The sequence below is a fragment of the Lactuca sativa genome, chromosome 2 (assembly GCF_002870075.4).
Source record: "Lactuca sativa cultivar Salinas chromosome 2, Lsat_Salinas_v11, whole genome shotgun sequence".
NCBI classification, from domain to species: Eukaryota; Viridiplantae; Streptophyta; class Magnoliopsida; order Asterales; family Asteraceae; genus Lactuca; species Lactuca sativa.
The window spans coordinates 162177697-162197317 of NC_056624.2; the positions used below are offsets into that span (position 1 = coordinate 162177697).

Consider the following 19621-nt stretch of genomic DNA (forward strand, 5'->3'; position numbering starts at 1 on the left):
CCAATCCATGAGAGCACTTCAGTTTTAGGCTTTTTAGTTACATAAATGGAAGAAATCTTTGATGGCTCAGTTGCATAAATGTTCCAACATAAGTCAATTCTAATGAAATATGTCAACGACCTACTAGTATAGGCTATAACTGTGTCAAACATCATAGCTTTTAACTTTTTATTTAGTGATTACTTGTTGCAGTTTAAGCTATTTTTACAAGAAAAAAAAGTAAATTTCAACCAAATTTATATCTATTTTTCACAAATTTCCATCTCAACGACTTGTACATACATTTTGTTAAACATAAAAAGTTTATGACCTAATAGTAATATTTGGTTTACAATACCACATATGTAAAGCATCATTATCCTTCATCCTTGCATTATTTATGTTGACTCGGTCAACTCTCATACTCTTGAATAGGATCAATAGGAGATTGATCCACATCCAATCTCGTAAGAACTTCCGGGACCCCACTTGTGTCTCTTAATATCTAAACAAACACAAACTCCATTATAAAAATCTTTCAAATATAATAATAATTACATTGCAAGTATATACATGCAAACAACTTACTAGAATCTCTTCATCAAGATAAGAAATCATAAGCATCCTCTGAAAAGCCCCATCTGAATCATTCATTCATTCATTCAATAAGACAACAACACATTCAGACTTATAAAAAGAAAAAGAAAGAAAACTGACTTAGGGGAAGTCTTAATCCACCAGAAACAACCTCTTTAATTGGAGATGGAAGTTGTTGCATGGTGTTAAGTGCTTGAGTTAAAGCCCCTTTTAGTTGTTCTGGAATTGTCCCTTCATCAACTGTTGGAGTTTCAAGGACTCCTTCTATATATTCTTCTTTTATTCTAAGTGGCCCTTCAACTGTTAACTTTGTGCTTATAATAAACTTGTTTTCTGTCTGCAGTGCATATTCATATTCATAAATCATATATTATATATTATATATAACATATAATATAGGATAATAATTTACAATAATATATTTTGTTACCGCATTCAGAAATTTCATATTTGCAGTAATCTTTGCATATCCATCCTTGCTTTTTGCCATGTTACACACTACATAGTGTTTTGGAACGATGATAATAAATCAATGATTACTCTGTAGTTGTAAGTAAATGGGTAAATTATCAAATTAAACCTCAAGACTTTCAGTTATGTCAGCTTTTGAGTTTTTATTGTTGTCTTATGTTTTTGTGATAGACTTTCCTGTTGAACCTGCCTTTTTTTTCACAAAGTAGACAACAAAAAGGCTGAAAGTCCAGTGGAGAGGCTTACTTGCAATCTTTGTTGGTAAGGATTTGTTAAATGCAGCCTGATATTGTGAAACTTGTTTTTAATTTTGTAATCTTCTTTTGCGAAGTTGTTTATCATAGTAGTTGTTGGATGCTATGAATCCTTGGGGTAAAATTTTCAAAGAGTTTCTTTTGACATGTGTCCTTTTTTATGTTTACCAGAGTTTTTTCATATGCATTTGGTGTGTGATCCGAGCTATTTTCTTAAGCTTGTGTGTATCTTTGTGTGAGAATGGGAGAGTAGAGCTTTTTGTGAAAGAAGAAAGTTTGCTTGTTGGAGAAATAGGAGAGATGATCAATGTATATAGGAATCCCTTAAAATCAAGTCAACATATAGAGTGATAAAATAACAGGCTTGTGGGAATTATTCAGAACATGAATGCATGCAAAAGTACATTGTTATTTTAAAATAAAAAGTCGTATGCTTAAATTTTCAGTAAGATATTTCAATGATATTTGTGAACCTAAAGATTTATAACTTCCTAAGTTTTTAAAATTTCAAGAAAGATGTCACAATTCTTATTAAGAGAAACATTGAAACGTAAGCAACATACAAATGTACGTTTCATAAACAAACTTACCGATGATGCAAAATTTGTTGGTAATATATCATCATCATCCCATACCACATTATCATTTGTTGGTACTGTATCTGCCCCAACATTTGTTTCACATGTTGGTACTATGGGTGCCACATCATGAACACATGAATCATCCACCCAATCATCCTTGCCTACATCATCTAACCAATCATCTGTATCTAGATCTGTCCAATCATCTACACCTGCATCTACTACATCATCTATACCTAGATACACAACAAATGGTAGTGAATCGGTTGAGGAAAATATTGGCATTCAACATCAAGGGTATTTACTTGGATCTACTGGACTGGATGGGCGTCTATATATTGGAGTGCGAGATAAGGAGTAAGTTAAAATACTTACATTTTTATCAACATTGAACTTCATGATTTTTACAATGTTGTTAATTTTTTCGTTTGTAGGTTATTTCCTTCGGGCCCATGATCTTCCACTATCTATGAATCCTTTGGTGAAAGAGCTGATTTAAACGGGTATAGTTGGGCAACTTTAAGTAACAAGACAAAACTCTTTTATTGGGACGAGTTTCATGTATGTATCTCGTTTATGCAATTATTAGGTACTCATTAACTAAAAAACTCATCTATATATTTTGTATTGTAGAAAAAGTGCCATTGGGATGATGCAAAAACTTCGTTAGTCCAAGCTTGTTGGGAAAATAAGGCAAAGGAAAGATATAGACAATATATCTACAATATAAGCTCAAAATGGAAAATGTCGACTCTAAAAAAAACAGTTAATATAACATCAGAAGTGTGGATATCCTGGACTGCAAGATGGAATACTTAAGACTTCAAGAAGAAATCAGAACAAAACAAAAAAAATAGGCGTAGATGTGTAGCTGATGGACAAGCCCTTTCTACACATACTGGTGGATCGGCTTCTCATTCCAAGATTGCTTCTGATTTAGTAAGTACTCATTTAATTTTATATTATATCAATCTACTTTCATTTAATTTTATCTAGTTCTATTTTGATTTTTATAAGGACTAAGCCTAAATGCATAAAATAGCAATCTACTTTCTTTTAGTTTTATATTATAGCATTCTAGTTCCATTTTTATATTTAAAAGGACTAAGCATAAATACATAAAATAGTAATGTACTTTCATTTAGTTGTATGTTATAGTTTTTCTAGTTCCATTTTGATTTTTAAGAGGACTAATCCTAAAAAGTATGTTATTTTATTTTTCATTTTTAAAGAGTGGAGTCTAAATGCAAAAAATAGCAATCTATTTTCATTTACTTTTGTATCATAACAATCTAGTTCCATTTTGATTTTTAAATGGGTTTAGCCTAAAAGTAAGTTGCTGTTTTTTCATTTTTAAATATCTAAGCCTAAATGTAAAAATAGCAATCTACTTTAATATTGATTTTTTTTGTATATATGTAGAAGAAGCTTTGGGGACATGATCCAGCACACCATGAACTATTCTTGTATACACACACTAAGAATCATAATGGAGTGACTTTTTTAGTTGACAAAGCTAAAAAAATTCATGTAAGTTTTATTTTTAATAATTTCATATAAGTTTTATTTTGATTTTTTGTATAAGTTTTATCTCAACACAATTATAAAATTATAGGATGATTTTATGGAAAAATGTGATCGGTTGGAAGCAATAGGAGAGGAAATTGATGAGGACAAACTATTTTATGATGTTGTTGGGGGACATGATCGAAAAAAGAGATTATATGGATTTGGCTCATATGGAAAGCGCATTCGTTCTAGTAAAGGATCTTCTGAAATGCATCGCGAACAATACGAGGATAATAATGCTGAGACAAAAGTCGAGATTGAGAATTTGAAGAAGTTAGTTGAGACGCAACGCGAAAAATATGAGGATATTCAACAAAAATATGAGGATGTTCAGCAAAAATATGAGGATGCTTAGAAAAAGAATGTGGAGTTTCAGCAGAAAAATGTGGATGTTCAAGCAAAGTTTGAACAACAACTCGCACAAGCAATGAATGTCATTAACACATTGAGTGAACAGGTCAAAAATTTTATTAATCAATGATAGAATATTATGTATTGAATAATGTTTTACGTTAAATTTGTAGCGAATTTTGATTTTGAAATATGTATCTTTTGATGTATTGGATATTTCTTTTAGTTTCTATAGAAATACTTTGTTATTTTTGGTTTTATATTAATTGTATTTTTGTAAATTGATATAATAAGTCAAATTAAATAACCGAATTTTATAGAAAAAATGGTATGGAACGATTGTTATGGAATTGACTACAAAAAGGTTGTTACAAAATTTGCTACGGAATGAATGGCTACGGAATTTGTTACGGAATGAATAGCTACGAAATTTGCTACGGAACAATTAGCTACGGAATTTGCTACGGACCAAATGGCTACGGAATTTGCTACGGACCAAATGGCTACGGAATTTACTACGGACCAAATGGCTACGGAATTTGCTACGGAACAATTAGCTACGGAATTTGCTATGGACCAAATGGCTACGGAATTTGCTACGGAACAAAATAAATACGGAATTTGCTACATAATTCATTATTACGGAATTGTGATGGAAGTGTGTTGTAGTTGAAATGCTACAGATAGATGTCATAGCAATGGCCATAGCAAAATTGCTACGGAACTATAATTTCGTAGTTAAACATTTTGCTACAAGAAATTTTACTATGGAATCTCATTGGCAAATTCCATAGCAACTTCCGTAGTTATTTAGGTTTAGCTACGGAATTACATCATTTTGCTACGGAATTTTTCCGTAGTTAAATCGAAATTTTCTTGTAGTGGTAGGTTTGGGTGGGTGTGGTGTTTGTGAGGTTGGGGTGGGGGTGGTGGTAGGTGTGGGTTTATATGTGTGTGGGTGTGTGTGTGTGGGGGGGGGGGGGGGGGGTATGTATGTGTGTGTGTGTGCGGGTGGGTGTGGGTGTGTGGGGGTAGGTATGTATGTGTGTGTGTTTGTGGGTTGGTGTGTGTGTGCGGGTGAGTGTGTGAGGGGTGGGTATGTATGTGTGTGTGTGTGGCGGGGGGGGGGGGGGGGGGTATGTATGTGTGTGTTTGTGTGTGTGGGTGGAGGTAGGTAGAGGTGGATGGGGTGAGAGTGCGTGTATGTTTATATTTTAGAAAAAATTTGGAATTAGAAAAATGTGGAAAACAATGATTATCAGTTTTCCAAAAAATTTCAACATCTTTGTAATTTTAGAAAACGGAAAATTTTCATTTTCTATGAAAAATTTAGAAAAATAGACGAACTAAACGCATTTTCAAAATTCTCATTTTTCTTGGAAATTTTTTTCCGGAAAACGGCCATTTTTTCCGCAATTAAACGCACCCTAAGTCAGTTTCCCAATTTTTCGTTGGGCACAATGCAAAATTTTATACCACAATGTGAGATGGTCAGTGGTTTAAAAACCGGTTCGAACCGGGAACCAAAGTTGAGGGCGGTTCGATTTAGACCGGTTTTATAACGATTTTCTGACCGGATTGAACCGGCCAGTTTTGAGAAAAACCGGTTCAACCGACTGATTTGAACCGGAATGGACCGGGTTGAACCGGACATTCTTAGATTTTTGTGTTTGTTTTGGGCTTCTTTGTTTGATTTTGACTTCTATAATGATTGTTTTATATGTTGTATTCTATTTATGTTTGTAATACTAAAAATATGACAACTTTTGTAATCAATGTATGTAGGATAATTAAAAACATATAAAAATATAGAATCGATTTGACCATCCGGTTGAACCGATTAAACTGATTGAACCAGAGAACGTCACCCGACCGATTCATTTAGAAAACCGTTTTTTAAAACATGGGCCTTTTGAAATGAGAACTTCGAAGAGGTCCTGCAAAATGCAATAGAAGGCATGAAAAAAAAAATTGTTTTGTCATTTTGTAGTAAGCACTGGAAAAATGAATACTACAAAATAGGGATTTCACATGGTATTGTAAAATCTTCAAAAAAAAACACTGCAAAATACGGGATTTTTGCCATTTTTAATTATATATTTTTGATAACTTTTGTCCATTTAAATTAACATATAATATTGTTTTTTTGTACTACTATAGTACTATATATGGTTGTTTGTAAAAATAGTTACTTCCCATGACACTACAAAATAGAGACGCTCTTGTGCTTTTAACTACATTTTTTTTTTGGAGAATCTTATACATGTAAGTGTGGATTGGGGTGTTTTTGCATGCATAAAACGATAGGTTTAGTTTTTTCAAACAGTTCAATTTTACAGTTTTTCATACATTACAGTTTCTGTGTTTTTTTTTTTTTTTTTTTTTTTTTTTTTTTTTTATTATTATTTTTTTTATCTCAAGTAGTCACTTGTATGGTTTTATTTGGAATAGTGCATTTTTGTAAACCGACTAAATCGTTATAGTCCACAAACACAAAAGTCACAAATAGTCCAATTTTATTATGAATAGCCCATTCTAGCTCACAAACACAAATAGCCCAATTTTACATGGACCAATCTAATATGCTAGGTAGCCACTAGACTAGATCTTTATAGGGGCTTGAATTCGATCAACAAAAAAAATTAGTTTGATGCTACGAATATTGAAAGAAGAGATTGGAAAGATATATAAGCCAAAAGCTTAGCTTGAATTAACCAAAAAGAAATCCTAAGACTTGAGGGTGGGGTGCACCAAAAAGAAATCCTAAGACTTGAGGGTGGGGTGCAGTAACATCTATGGTTTATCATGGTGGATTTGAGGAATGCTTCCATCCTACGGTTTGAGTTGCGGTTTAGATGCATGTGGCTTGTATAGGTGCACTTCCTTTCTCCTTTGAAACCTTGGAACCATTTAACTTTATTGTCTCTCCTCTTTTAAATGTCTTTCTTTTTTTACTTCATATATATATATATATATATATATATATATATATATATATATATATATATATATATATATATATATATATATATATATATATATATATATATATATATATATATATATATATATATATATATATATATATATATATATATATATTAGAAATATTTGAGGCCTGTGCTAAGCATGGCGCACGAAGAATAAATTGGATATTTCTTTAACCTTTATGTATATAGTATATTATGCTAATAACCAAAAAGTGATGGTACAGCTAAAAATAAATGGATGTTCAATGTAAAATGCATGAATTGAAAATGAAAATAGAAATATATTATTATACTAATTAACAAGTACATCAAAAGGTGATAGTTCTCCACCATTTGCCTCAAGTGTCTTGGATCAATTTTGTTGAATATAATATCACACCAAATCACAAAGGAATACTATTTTCAAATAAAGTGACAATGATTTCAACTATCTGAAAAAAAAAGCTCATGATTTACTTGCAAACTTTGAAGCAAATATGAGAGTAAAGTACAAAAATAGTCACCGTGCTTTCTGATTTTACCATGTTTAGTCCAAAAGTAAACCATTTTCCGTTTTGGTTTTTATTTCAAGGTTGTTTGTTGATTTTTTTTTTCTCTTGAACTTTCTGATTTTGGTCCTTATTTCAATGTTACATATAGTTTTGGTCCTTATTTTAAGTCTGAAGGGACCGAAATCGATACAAAACCCTAAAAGAATGACCAAAGTAACAAAAAGGTTTCAATTTTAGTCGAATGATGGTAAAAATCAAAAAGAGATTGGATCATTTTTGTAATTTACTGCAAGTATAACTACAGTTACCTTAACACCACAAATAGAGTATACAGTGTATACTTTAGGAAGCGCCTGAAGGCCATCAAAGGTCTATCATATTTTCCTGAATTTAGGGATGTCAAAAACTCCCGTGAGACCCCGTTCTTGTGGGGGCCCCGTCCCGTTTGGAAGATTTTTTTTTAAAAAATCGTGAGCGGGGGCGGGGGTGGGGGCAAGGTTAACCCCCGTTTTATTTTCGGGGGCGGGGGCGGGGGTAGGCAATCACGCCCCGAAACCCCCATGGGGACCCCGTTAATAAATTACACATATATTTACATATATTAATTATATAAATATAATAAACAATAACATGATTTTGAGTTTCCAAAATTCATCAAAAAACATGTTTTTAAGTTGTTAGTATAATTTTTTAAAATGCTATAACTTTTTTTATTTTTAATATGTAAAATTCTACTATAAATAATTATTTGTTACCTAAAACATAGCTTCTTTTAGCCTAAATAACAACTTCTTTTAGCCCAAAAAAAAGTAGCCCAAAATCAATCGGGGGCGGGGGAACGGGGACGGGGGCGGGGGTAATAAAGGGAATTCTGGGGCGGGGGCGGGTGTAGAAAGGCTGAACATTCTGGGGGTGGGGGCGGGGGCGTGGGAACGGGGAAATTTCGGGGGCGGAGGTGGGGGATGTACTCCCCGTTCCGTTTGCCCCCGTTGACATCCCTACCTGAATTAAATATTTGCTTTGATTTCATTCATCGTAATCATAATGATTTGGCAAGGCTTGGTGATTTTGTAATTGAAAATAAATGATGTGTGGAAATTTACGATTATGCAATAATTGAAAATGATATTAGCATAACTATTATCATAATTATACACATTCACTTGTGAACCACACAATTAAATTGATTCAAACACACACCCTAAACACCTATGTTTGAAATCAACAAGACAACAACTTACATTTCACCCTGCCCCATCATAAATATTATGGGGTTCTTCATTAATATATGGTCATATAATAGTTTTCCTAGGAGGCGTGAACAACATAATTAATAAGCAAAAATTTAATTGAAATAATATCAAATCCCTTTATTATTATGAATATCTTATCTTACAAAAACATTTTTCACAAGACCAACCCTTTACTGCTTATGAGAAGAAAATTTGATTTAAAGATGAATATCAATGAAAGACAATTAAATAATTAGATTCATAATCTAATAGGAAGACAAATAGGCATCGACTTAACGGTTGGTGTAGTCTAGTGTAATGATTTGACACCGCATGAAAGATATCAACATTGTTGGTGATTTGTTGTCATCAATATTATTTTTGTTGACCAAAGGTGATCTTAATAAATATTAAACAAGTAAGGAAGGTGTGGAGTACACATTTGTTTAAGTTTGATCAAGTTTTCAAAGTACACTGTCATTTAGGGGCGAAGCCCCTAAACGAACGGGGGTCCGGGGGCAGCGCCCCTGGGAGTAGGGTCCAAGGGGCAGAGCCCCTGGTTGGGGTCGAAAATTGTATTTTCAGAGAATTGACCATTGTTTGACCCTTATCCAAACTTCCATTTTATGTCAGTTTTTACAATTTATGACAGTTTGAAACTGTCATATGACAGTTTTCAGACAATGACCATAAATTCGGTTTTTGGTCTCATTTTCTGGTACAGACGAAATTATCATCAAAGCATTCTAAATTCTTGTCTCCCTAAGTCTTATCCGATTAAAGGATATTGGGAGTACCAACCAAATGCTTTAATCTGAAAGTGTTTTACACAATTCTCAGAATTCCAAGCCTTACTATACCCCAATTTCTAACAAACATCTTTCAACAAATTAACCCCTAATCAATTCAAAAATTTATAACTCAAATATCAACCAAGAAGAAACTAATCAGTTGTGATGTAGTTATATAAAGGATTGTCTACAGCCAATGAAAAAAAACTAATCAATTGAAAAGAATGCACCAATAATAATCTAATGAAACAAAGAAAAACCTTCACAAGGGAAATAATTATTAGAAATTGATTTAAATGAGAGCAAAATTGTTGAACCTGGATGGAAAGGGATCTTATAGACCTCTTCTCTGCTTCCGACCCTGTCTTAGAGTAGTTAAAGTCGGCGAGGAGATGAATTGCTGAGAAAGATAAAGTAAAATGTGGAAAAACAATAAGAATTAGAAAAAAATGGAGCGGAATTTTAGAAAGTGGAAGTCAGAGCTACCGCCTAAGGGTTTTATTCATGCACATGACCTGAAATGCCAACAGTTTGGTCCCAAACAAGTTATTGGACTTGGCAAAAAATTTAGATTTTTGAGGAAAAGATACAAAAGTTTACGTTATTCATCACATATCCATCTTACTGTCACACATTCCTCACCATTGAAGACAGATCCTCTGCTGGAGCTTTCTGAAGACATGTTGGGTTTTTTGTTTCGTTTTTTCAACACAGATCCATAAGTTAAATGAAGGAGTTGATTGTGGTTGGATAGAAAATGTAGGAGTTGATGAATGTGAAAATCAATTGCAAAGGCTTGGTGGTTCTTTCTGCCCGCCAAGTGTTTGATAAAATGCCTGAATGAGTTTTTCAAGTGTTGTTGCCAATTTTCGACTCAAGCTGATGTAGAGATTCTATCTGGTGTGGGTTCCATTGTGCATCACTTTTTCTTTTGGGTAAGTGCTTCTAATTTCAGGTCTCACCTTGAGGCTTAATTAAATTTTATTTGTTGGTTTATGGCGTCCTCTCAATCCTTTGAGAGCAGGACTTAGCTGTAACAACCGTCAATTTTCAGTCAAGTCAAAGTCAACGAAAGTCAACAAGTCAAACCGGTCCACTCATTTTGCCGTAAGTACTAGAGCTTATGATAAGTAACTCCTAAACAACTCTCTATTCTAACGAGAGATCCTAAATCAAAAAGTGCGTACACCTAGATCTCCTTAACCTTAAACTGAGGTACGTGGCGAGCCAAACCGATAAAACAATGTCGCATACTCATCGGGAGTATGCAAGATCCTTAAACAAGGCGTAACGGCCTTACGGACCCTGCATTGCAAAGCCGAACACTCAAAAAGGTCCCCAATGAAACCTCCCTCAATCGTTTTCACTTTATCTCTCTCTATGAGAGATCTCTCCCAAATCTCTCTAAGTATGTGAAATCTCTCCCACATATCTCTTTGTATGTGAAATCTCTCCAAGTATGTCAAATCTCTCCCAAATCTCTCTAAGTATGTGAAATCTCTCCCACATATCTCTTTGTATGTGAAATCTCTCCAAGTATGTCAAATCTCTCCCAAATCTCTCTAAGTATGTGAAATCTCTCCCACATATCTCTTTGTATGTGAAATCTCTCCAAGTATGTCAAATCTCTCCCAAATCTCTCTAAGTATGTGAAATCTCTCCCACATATCTCTTTGTATGTGAAATCTCTCCAAGTATGTCAAATCTCTCCCAAATCTCTCTAAGTATGTGAAATCTCTCCCACATATCTCTTTGTATGTGAAATCTCTCCAAGTATGTCAAATCTCTCCCAAAGCTCTCTAAGTATGTGAAATCTCTCCCACATATCTCTTTGTATGTGAAATCTCTCCAAGTATGTCAAATCTCTCCCAAATCTCTCTAAGTATGTGAAATCTCTCCCACATATCTCTTTGTATGTGAAATCTCTCCAAGTATGTCAAATCTCTCCCAAATCTCTCTAAGAACGAGGAATCTCTCTCAAATCTCTCTCGAAATCTCTCCCAACTTTCTATAATCACTCGGGGCATCCCGACCCTCGAATTTGGCGAAAACAGCCCAAAAACGGAAGTCTACGCGAAAAACGGACCTTAGGAACCGAAACCCCTCTTAGGAACCGAAACCCCTCTAAGGAACCGAAACCCCTCCTGATGAAGAAGGCTGCTGATCCGAACCGAAGGTACTGTTCACTAACCGAACCGAAGGTACTGTTCATTACTGTTCACTACAGTCCGTTCGGTTCTGCCATTCTCGCTTCTTAACTCCGAACCGAAGCTTCCCTGCTGACCCTTCGGACCGAGCCTTCGGACCGAGGCTTCGGACCGGACCCTCGCCCTTCGCCTTCGCTCCTTCTTCTGGCTCGCGCCTTCGTTTCCGACTCAGCATCAGCATGGACTGAGCCTCGGCCTAGGACCGAGAGGTCTCGCTGGAAGCTCAATTTCTCCCGGTTTTCGCATAGTTTTACGTTTAAAGCCCGTTTTTAATTATTTTAACGCGGGGTTTTCACCCAAAATCATATTTTAACATAATAAACCCTAAATATTCACAATTTAATCATATTTTCATAAAAAACTTTATTTAAATATTAAAAGCAAGTGGGTAAAGTACAAAGAGATGGAGTGTTGACTTTGCTTTACTTTATGACGCAAGCAACCCCCATACCCACTCCATGACAACCCATACTCCTCCCCACCATACCTTGTACCTTTTACCCCTTTTTACAAGCCATCCTCACGTTTTTGAGAGCTGGATAATCATCCTCTCTTCTCATTTTCTCTCATTTGCTCTCATTTCACAAGAAGATCAAACTCTTTTCTCTCTCACTTTCTCTCTCTAGAAATTCGAGATTCAAGGGCTGATCTTGAGTTTTTCCTCCACATTTGGTAAGCATAATCCATTTCCTTTATGATTATCTCAATTATTTCCACCCAAATCATGGGTATCTTACACAAACTCCATAATATTTGTGTTAGAGCTTCAAATCTTCAAGTGATTCTTCAAGTGTTCTTGGGTTGAACACTTCTCTTCTTCAACACTTACCTACTGAAAACACTTAAGGTGAGTTCATACCCCTACATTTTCACGTTTTCTCAAGTTTTTAGGGGGGGGAATACAAGTTAAAATACTTAGAACATAACTACATTTTCTAACAGCTTTCATCAGAAAAGTTTCACTCCATTCACGGACTGTTTTGGACATCTTAAATATTTTTGTTTTCAAAACTGTTTTAGGTGCATGTAGTTCCACTTCTTAGCTTTAAAATGACTACTTGCACATCTCCATACGATTTTTCTACAATTTATGGTGATTTTTACAAAACTGCCTATCATTTCAAACATCAATCCGGACCAGTCTGTGATTATGGACTTTTTCACCCAAGTTAGAGGTCATTAAAAATCATAATAAAAATTATGAACAAACTAGACTCATTTTCCAAACTCTCAGAAGTTACAGAACCTGATTTGGACATTTTATGATTTTTCTACAATTTTTCCAATATCAGTTACAGAAAAGGTTATTAACAGAAAAACATTATAAATTTCATTTCACCTTGTAACATGTTGAGCAAGGTATACATCGTTATGTAATTATGTGTAGTTGCAATATATGACAAATTTTATATCCTTACATAGACATACATTAGAAAACAAATGGAATTACACCTCCACAAGCAGGGGAAATATATAAATGACATTACGAGGCTATATCCATTATAAATATAAACATTGGTAAATTATGACAAGAAGGGCCTATGCTCACTACCCTTACAAACAATTGAGAAACTATAATAGGTATAGTTTAGGGTTACTTATATAACAAACACATTATTTAAGGTTTTACACATACAAAAGATTTATTGCCACTATGGACAATTTAGATAAACTATAATAAGTATAGTTAAGCCATTATACCCCCCCGTAAACGAACGCGTTAGCTATAATCGGTATAGTTATGGTAAATACATATTATAAACAAAGTAATAAACTATAATAGGTATAGTTTATGTTTCATCTACCCTAGGAACTTAATTACAAGAAAGGAATTCACCATCACTTTTGATAAGCTATTCATATGCATAGTTCAGGTTCCCTAATCCCTATCACTCCCCGGTGAACTATGATATGTATAGGTTACACTCACCATCACCACCACTTTTGATAAGCTATTCATATGCATAGTTCAGGTTCCCTAATCCCTATTACTCCCCGGTGAACTATGATATGTATAGGTTATATTCACAATAGATTTTCGTATGGTTAGACTTCAACTATAATCGTTGAGCGTATATGCTTGAGTCATACAAGAATTTAGTCTGGATTGGCTTAGAATTGGTGGTGCCCGCCTCATCTCCTGTTCCTCGTTGGGTTGTGGACCTAGGGCGGACCCACTACATTCGACGTTTTATCTAACTTAAATCTTCTATAACTTATATATGCTGGACGATTATAGAGGAAATCTACGGGTCAATCTAGGGTTCATCAACACATCATATAGGAATATTCTGTTTACACCTAACTAAGAAAATATTGGATTTTCTGGATACATATCCTATCGCCTTTAAAAAGGAAAACGGTTTCTACTCCAAACAAAACACTTATGAACTCACCAACTTAATTGTTGACACTTTTCAAAACTACTTGTATTCTCAGGAAATCAGTGAAACAGGAAAACTTCAGCGCTTTGAGGATGGGACGTTAAACCGTCAACAATTTATTTTTATTTTTATCATCACAATGTAATTGATTTTGAAACATGTAAACATATACTTTGGTGTAACTTTTTCAATTATATTTATGATGGTTGTATTTACTTTGAGCACTATTATACATGTTGTTGTGATACTGTACATGAAGTCCTCCACCCCTGGACGTTTCCGCCATCCTTGGTTTGGGGGTGTGACATTGGCCGTGTCCTTTTTGGGGGTTTCAATGTTGCCCAAGTGGTATTGTTGGAAGTAAAGGGATTTCCCGTATGATATCTCATCTCAAGAGCTTACACCTCCATACAGATGAACGCAGAGCTATGTTACGGGAGGTTATTACTTCTGACATTAGATTGTTTATGTCTGTGGCAGCAACTTTGAAGGAGTTTGGTCAATGGATATGTGGGGATTTCATGAAGCTTCATGCCCTGAGTCGTTCATGTCACCACCTGGGTGGCTTGATTAAATTTATTGATGAGGCTGATGACATGAGCATGCATATCGTTGGGATTCCAAAGCCGCTACCCAATGAACCGGAAGCCTACCTCAATGATGGGTTGGTGATGGATGCTTAACTACTTGATCGTGTTTTTAAGCTGCCTATCACCACTGTCAAAAGCATCCCTCATAACTGTCGTATGGCTTTCTCTCAGGCTTTGAAAGCAGCCCTTTCCAAAGTAGTTGCTCATCCCGCATCCGTTGGAGCGTGGGTTGCTCTATTAATTCTTCCTAGGTGTACTCTTCAGGTACTCAGGCCCAAGAATAGGCAAGAAAGTAGGTCTGGCAACAGGAAGTCTTTGCAACATCGTAATATCTTGAGCGCTTTAGCTACTTGGGGGATTGAAGACGGTATCACCAAGCTAGTTAAAAACTTAGTTGGCAATGCAAGACTGGAGCAACAAGATAAAAAAGAAGAGTACATTCAGGAGAAAAGAACTCCGGGCAGCACCATTTCCAGACAATGTCTTCGTAAGGTTGTCGATGGACATTTTACAGCAGCAGTGAAAGTTTTATGTTCTTCGGGGGTTGCTCCATTTGGGGGTGATACCACGAAGGCATCGGAGGATAAGCATCCATACAAGCTACCGCCTTCCATGCCCAACACCATATTTTCAGAACCTCCCCTAGTAGTGGATGTTGACAATGTCCTTGGGGGAATTAAACCCTTCCCTAAAGGTACCTCGTGTGGGAGGGACTGGTTGAGAGCTCAACACATTTTAGATGCCCTTTGTGGAGAAGGTTCGGCTATAGCCAAAGACCTCCTGCGTGCTATTACTTCTGTGGTTAATCTATGGCTAGGGGGAAGATGCCCTGCGAGCTTGGTGGAATTTGTTGCCTCTGCTCCTCTTATGCCGCTCTTAAAACCTGACAAGGGAATACGACCTATTGCAGTAGGTACTATATGGAGACGTTTGGTTTCCAAGTTGGCCATGAAAGGGGTTGGTAAAGAAATGGCCAAATATCTCAATGATTTTCAGTTCGGATTCGGGGTGTCGGGTGGCGTTGAGGCCATTTTATATAGCGCCAATAGGTTGTTGAGTGAGTGCCACGATGACAAATCTCTCTCCATGCTTACTGTGACATCCCCAAAATCTCGGCCAAAAAAGACCGATTTCATTTATGCTTTTTAAAACATTTTCAGAGTAAATCCCTTTGATTTTAAAAGAGATGCGGAATTTGTTCCCAAAAACAAAACATGATAAAATAGATATTTATCAAAACATTTCATATAGAAATATGATTTCATTTCATGATCAAAAGTCGGGATGTCATGTTCCGATATAGATCATAAAGCATAAATGATGATATTACAAGTCGTTCAACAAATATATACATATGCAGACTTGTAAACAAAAATGACTTGATGATTCGCCCATCTTAAGCTCTTGCGTCACTTCCTGTAATACAATTAAACTGAGTGGGTCAGGCTTGGGAGCCTGGTGAGCATATAGGGTTTTCAAACCCACAATAATTATATTTAATTTCATCAATCAACAATAAACCCGATTACCCATTCCCGTTATCCTCACCTTACGTTCCTAAAAATAACGTCTATTATAAGGAACTTATTTCAGGATTTTCATCGGGATAGACATTATTGCAGAGGGGCTTCCTCGACAATAAGTGTCCTATAGGCAACCATGTGGGGGATAGAGTACACCGGTGAACACGTCGTTCACAACACCTACAGGTAATGAGCCTGCTAGTGTTCCACAGGACAGTCTAGAATAGTCCGTGGTCGTCATCCATACTCTGCTGAATGACTAGAATAACACCAATAACACCGAGGCCTCTCATCTGTTTATTTCACACCAATTATCTACCCATGTTCTACCCAACATATTAGTAGATAAAAATATACATTTTTATACATTGTTTAAAAACTTGTATAACATGCTTTAATCAATACATATTCCACATAACAGATGAGGCATACACACATAACACGTATTTCATAGAGAATATACATTCACACATATAACCACAAAATATATACACGTAGCACGTATTTTATATTAAATACTTCATAATATTGCGTTGGAGAGAAAATAACTACACACTCACTTGATTAGAAGATGATTCGACAGCACTACGGCTTATAGAAGTAGCGTCTCTCCGTAGATCTGGAAGATCTTCACAAAAACCGGCTCCTCGCGGGCAGGGCTTCGGCTCGGGAATAACGCTCTTCGGGATTCTCGGGGCTTCGGATCTCGCTTCGGGGCTCGGGAATGATACCGGGGCTTCGGGGTACAATCGGCACGCAAAACGAGGCAAAGGACTAGAGAGAATGCTGAAATTTGCAAAGGAAACTCGGCTGCTTCGGATCTCCTTTTATAGGTGCTGAACCCTCGCACGTACGCGGGGCGTACGAGGCTACGCGGGGCGTACGCCTCGGTGGTCGTCAGCGCTTACGTCATCGGTCCATCTACGTCATTGCATACGACTCACTACTCCATAGAACTCGAGTGCCCTACGCTGTACGCGGGGCGTACAGCAGTACGCGCTGCGTACTTCGGATAGACCGCCTCATCCTTCTTCGGATAATATCGGAGATAAAAATAAATATTAAATATTTATTAAAATTCAAAAATTCATATCTCCTTCATACGAACTCCGTTTTCGACGTTCTTTATATCCACGCGAAGGTGAGACTACGCTCTACAACTTTTATTTAGACTCCGTCGGCTAATTTGAATTTTATTTTTATTAATTATTTTTAGAAGGCTCGGACAGGTAAACTTTGTTATAAAATCATAACTTCTTCGTTCGACGTCCGTTCTCGCCTATTGTTTCATCGCTTCGCTACTAACAACGAGATCTTCGATTCTCATGTAGATTGTTTCGGCTAAAAACCGCTCGATCTCAAATCGAGTATTCGGGCTGCATACCGCTACGTCAAAACTTAAAAAAATCATAACTTCCTCATACGAAGTCAGATTTGGGCGTTCCTTTTATGCACGCTCTCGGTTTAACGAAATCTACGACTTTCTTTTAGACCGCTAAGGCTAAATATCACTCTAACTTAAATTCATATTTTACGTCACTCGGCGTCGTGCCGGTTCTGCCGCGAAACTTCGACAGGTCATAACTTCTTCGTTATAACTCGGATTTTGGCATTCCTTATATCTCCGGAATCCTTGTTTCAACCACTACAACTTTATGCAAAGATATCGGGCTTATCTTACACTTTAATTTTGACGCTTTATTTTATTCTTAATTTAATTACATCACATAATTAAGCAAATAAACACATAACTCACATAATTCACAAATTCACAAATAATACATTTTATTATTTCAAATTGGGGTTACAAAGGTTAACCTAGACTATTACATTGCTAAAAATGGCAATCCCAGAAACACGGGCGTTACAATTCTCTCCACCTTAGAATGATTCCGTCCCCGGAATCACACACCAGCAAACAAATGCGGATAGCGACTCATCATGTCACTCTCCGTCTCCCAGGTGAGATTCGGCCCATTCGTGTGTTTCCATTGGACAAGCACTAACTCAACCATCTTACGTCGCAATTTCTTAGTCTTTCGGTCAACGATTGCCTCCGGTTCCTCAATCAACCTTTTGTTCTCATCGATCCTCAACTCCGAAAGTGGAATTATGTCGGGAACTTCTCCCGTGAAATTCCTCAAATAACACACATGGAAAGTGTTATGAATTCCATTCAGTTCTTCTGGTAGTTCGAGCTTGTAAGCTTGGTTCCCAATCCTCTGAAGAACTTTAAACGGTCCAATAAAGCTTGGACTTAACTTTCCCCTTTTACCAAATCTTATAAGTCCCTTCCACGGCGAGACTTTAAGTAAAACCGAATCTCCAACTTCAAAAGTCATCGGTCTTCGCTTTTTGTCAGCATAACTCTTTTGACGGTCCTGAGCTGCTAACATTCTTTCCCTAATTAATTTCAACTTTTCAGCCGTTTGATGGACTATCTCCGGTCCCATAAACTGCTTTTCCCCAGCCTCAAGCCAACAAGACGGCGTACGACACTTCTGTCCATACAATGCTTGATAAGGTGCCATCTTTATGCTCGAGTGAAAACTATTATTATAGGAAAATTCTACCAAAGGTAAATGTTCATCCCAATTACCTAGGAATTCCAAGGTACACGCTCTCAGCATATCTTCAAGTGTTTGTATCGTTCTTTCACTCTGACCATCAGTCTGCGGATGGTAAGCTGTACTTAAACACAACTTGGTACCCAATTCCTCTTGTAGACTTTTCCAAAACCTTGAGGTGAAACGACTATCACGATCCGACACAATCGTTAACGGAACACCGTGAAGCCTCACAATTTCCTTTACGTAAGAATTCGCAAGCTTTTCCATAGACCATTTTTCATTGGCTGCTATGAAATGCGCACTCTTAGTGAATCGATCAACGACCACCCAAATCATGTCGTGACCATTCTTTGTCCTGGGCAGTTTAGTGACAAAATCCATAGCAATGTCTTCCCATTTACCCATAGGCACAGGTAAAGGTTCTAAACTCCCATATGGTTTCTGATGTTGTGCCTTGACTCTTGCACAGGTCACACACTCGGCCACATACTTCGCAATGTCGAGCTTCATCGTCGGCCACCAATAATAGGGTTTCAGGTCCCTATACATTTTTGTGCTACCGGGATGAATCGAGTACATGGTTTTGTGAGCTTCTTCCATCAGAAGATCTCTGACTCCTCCTGTCTTAGGTATCCAAATCCAATCTTGGAACACCTTCAGTCCGTGACTGTTTACACCGAACACCAACGTTTTGCCCAAACGTTCCTCCTTCCGGTCATTTTTCTCAGAAGCTTCGCTTTGAGCTTTCTTTATACTTTCCAAAATAGTCGAGACAACTTCAATTCTCAACGCTCTTGGCCTTTTCTTTTCAAGATTGACCTTCCGACTGAGAGCATCAGCAACAATATTGGCCTTACCGGGGTGGTAAAGTATCTCACAGTCGTAGTCCTTAAGTAATTCCAGCCAGCGTCGTTGCCTCATATTCAATTCTTTCTGACTAAAGAGATATTGGAGACTCTTATGATCAGTGAAAAGTTTGCACTTCGTGCCATAGAGGTAATGCCTCCATATTTTCAGTGCGAAAACTACCGCTGCCAACTC

The 19621-nt window shown here is 36.5% G+C and overlaps 1 protein-coding gene across 1 annotated transcript; it reads right to left on the reverse strand.

Moving 5' to 3' along the window:
* Positions 1 to 365: 365 nt before the first annotated feature.
* Positions 366 to 9138, reverse strand: LOC111915971 (probable plastid-lipid-associated protein 13, chloroplastic). The gene is made up of 5 exons (XM_023911601.3): positions 9121 to 9138; positions 1007 to 1051; positions 697 to 913; positions 568 to 620; positions 366 to 484 (listed from the first exon to the last, which is right to left on the reverse strand). The coding sequence occupies exons 1-5, from the start codon at positions 9136 to 9138 to the stop codon at positions 392 to 394; spliced, it is 426 nt and encodes a 141-aa protein (XP_023767369.2). The 3' UTR covers positions 366 to 391.
* Positions 9139 to 19621: the final 10483 nt, after the last annotated feature.

Bases quoted from the DNA above. Each gene is read 5' to 3' on its own strand.
- LOC111915971 (XM_023911601.3), bottom strand. The intron at 621-696 runs GTCAGTTTTCTT...TGAATGATTCAG, and splicing joins TGGATTAAGACTTCCCCTAA to ATGGGGCTTTTCAGAGGATG. The intron at 485-567 runs GTAAGTTGTTTG...GTGTTTGTTTAG, and splicing joins ATCTTGATGAAGAGATTCTA to ATATTAAGAGACACAAGTGG.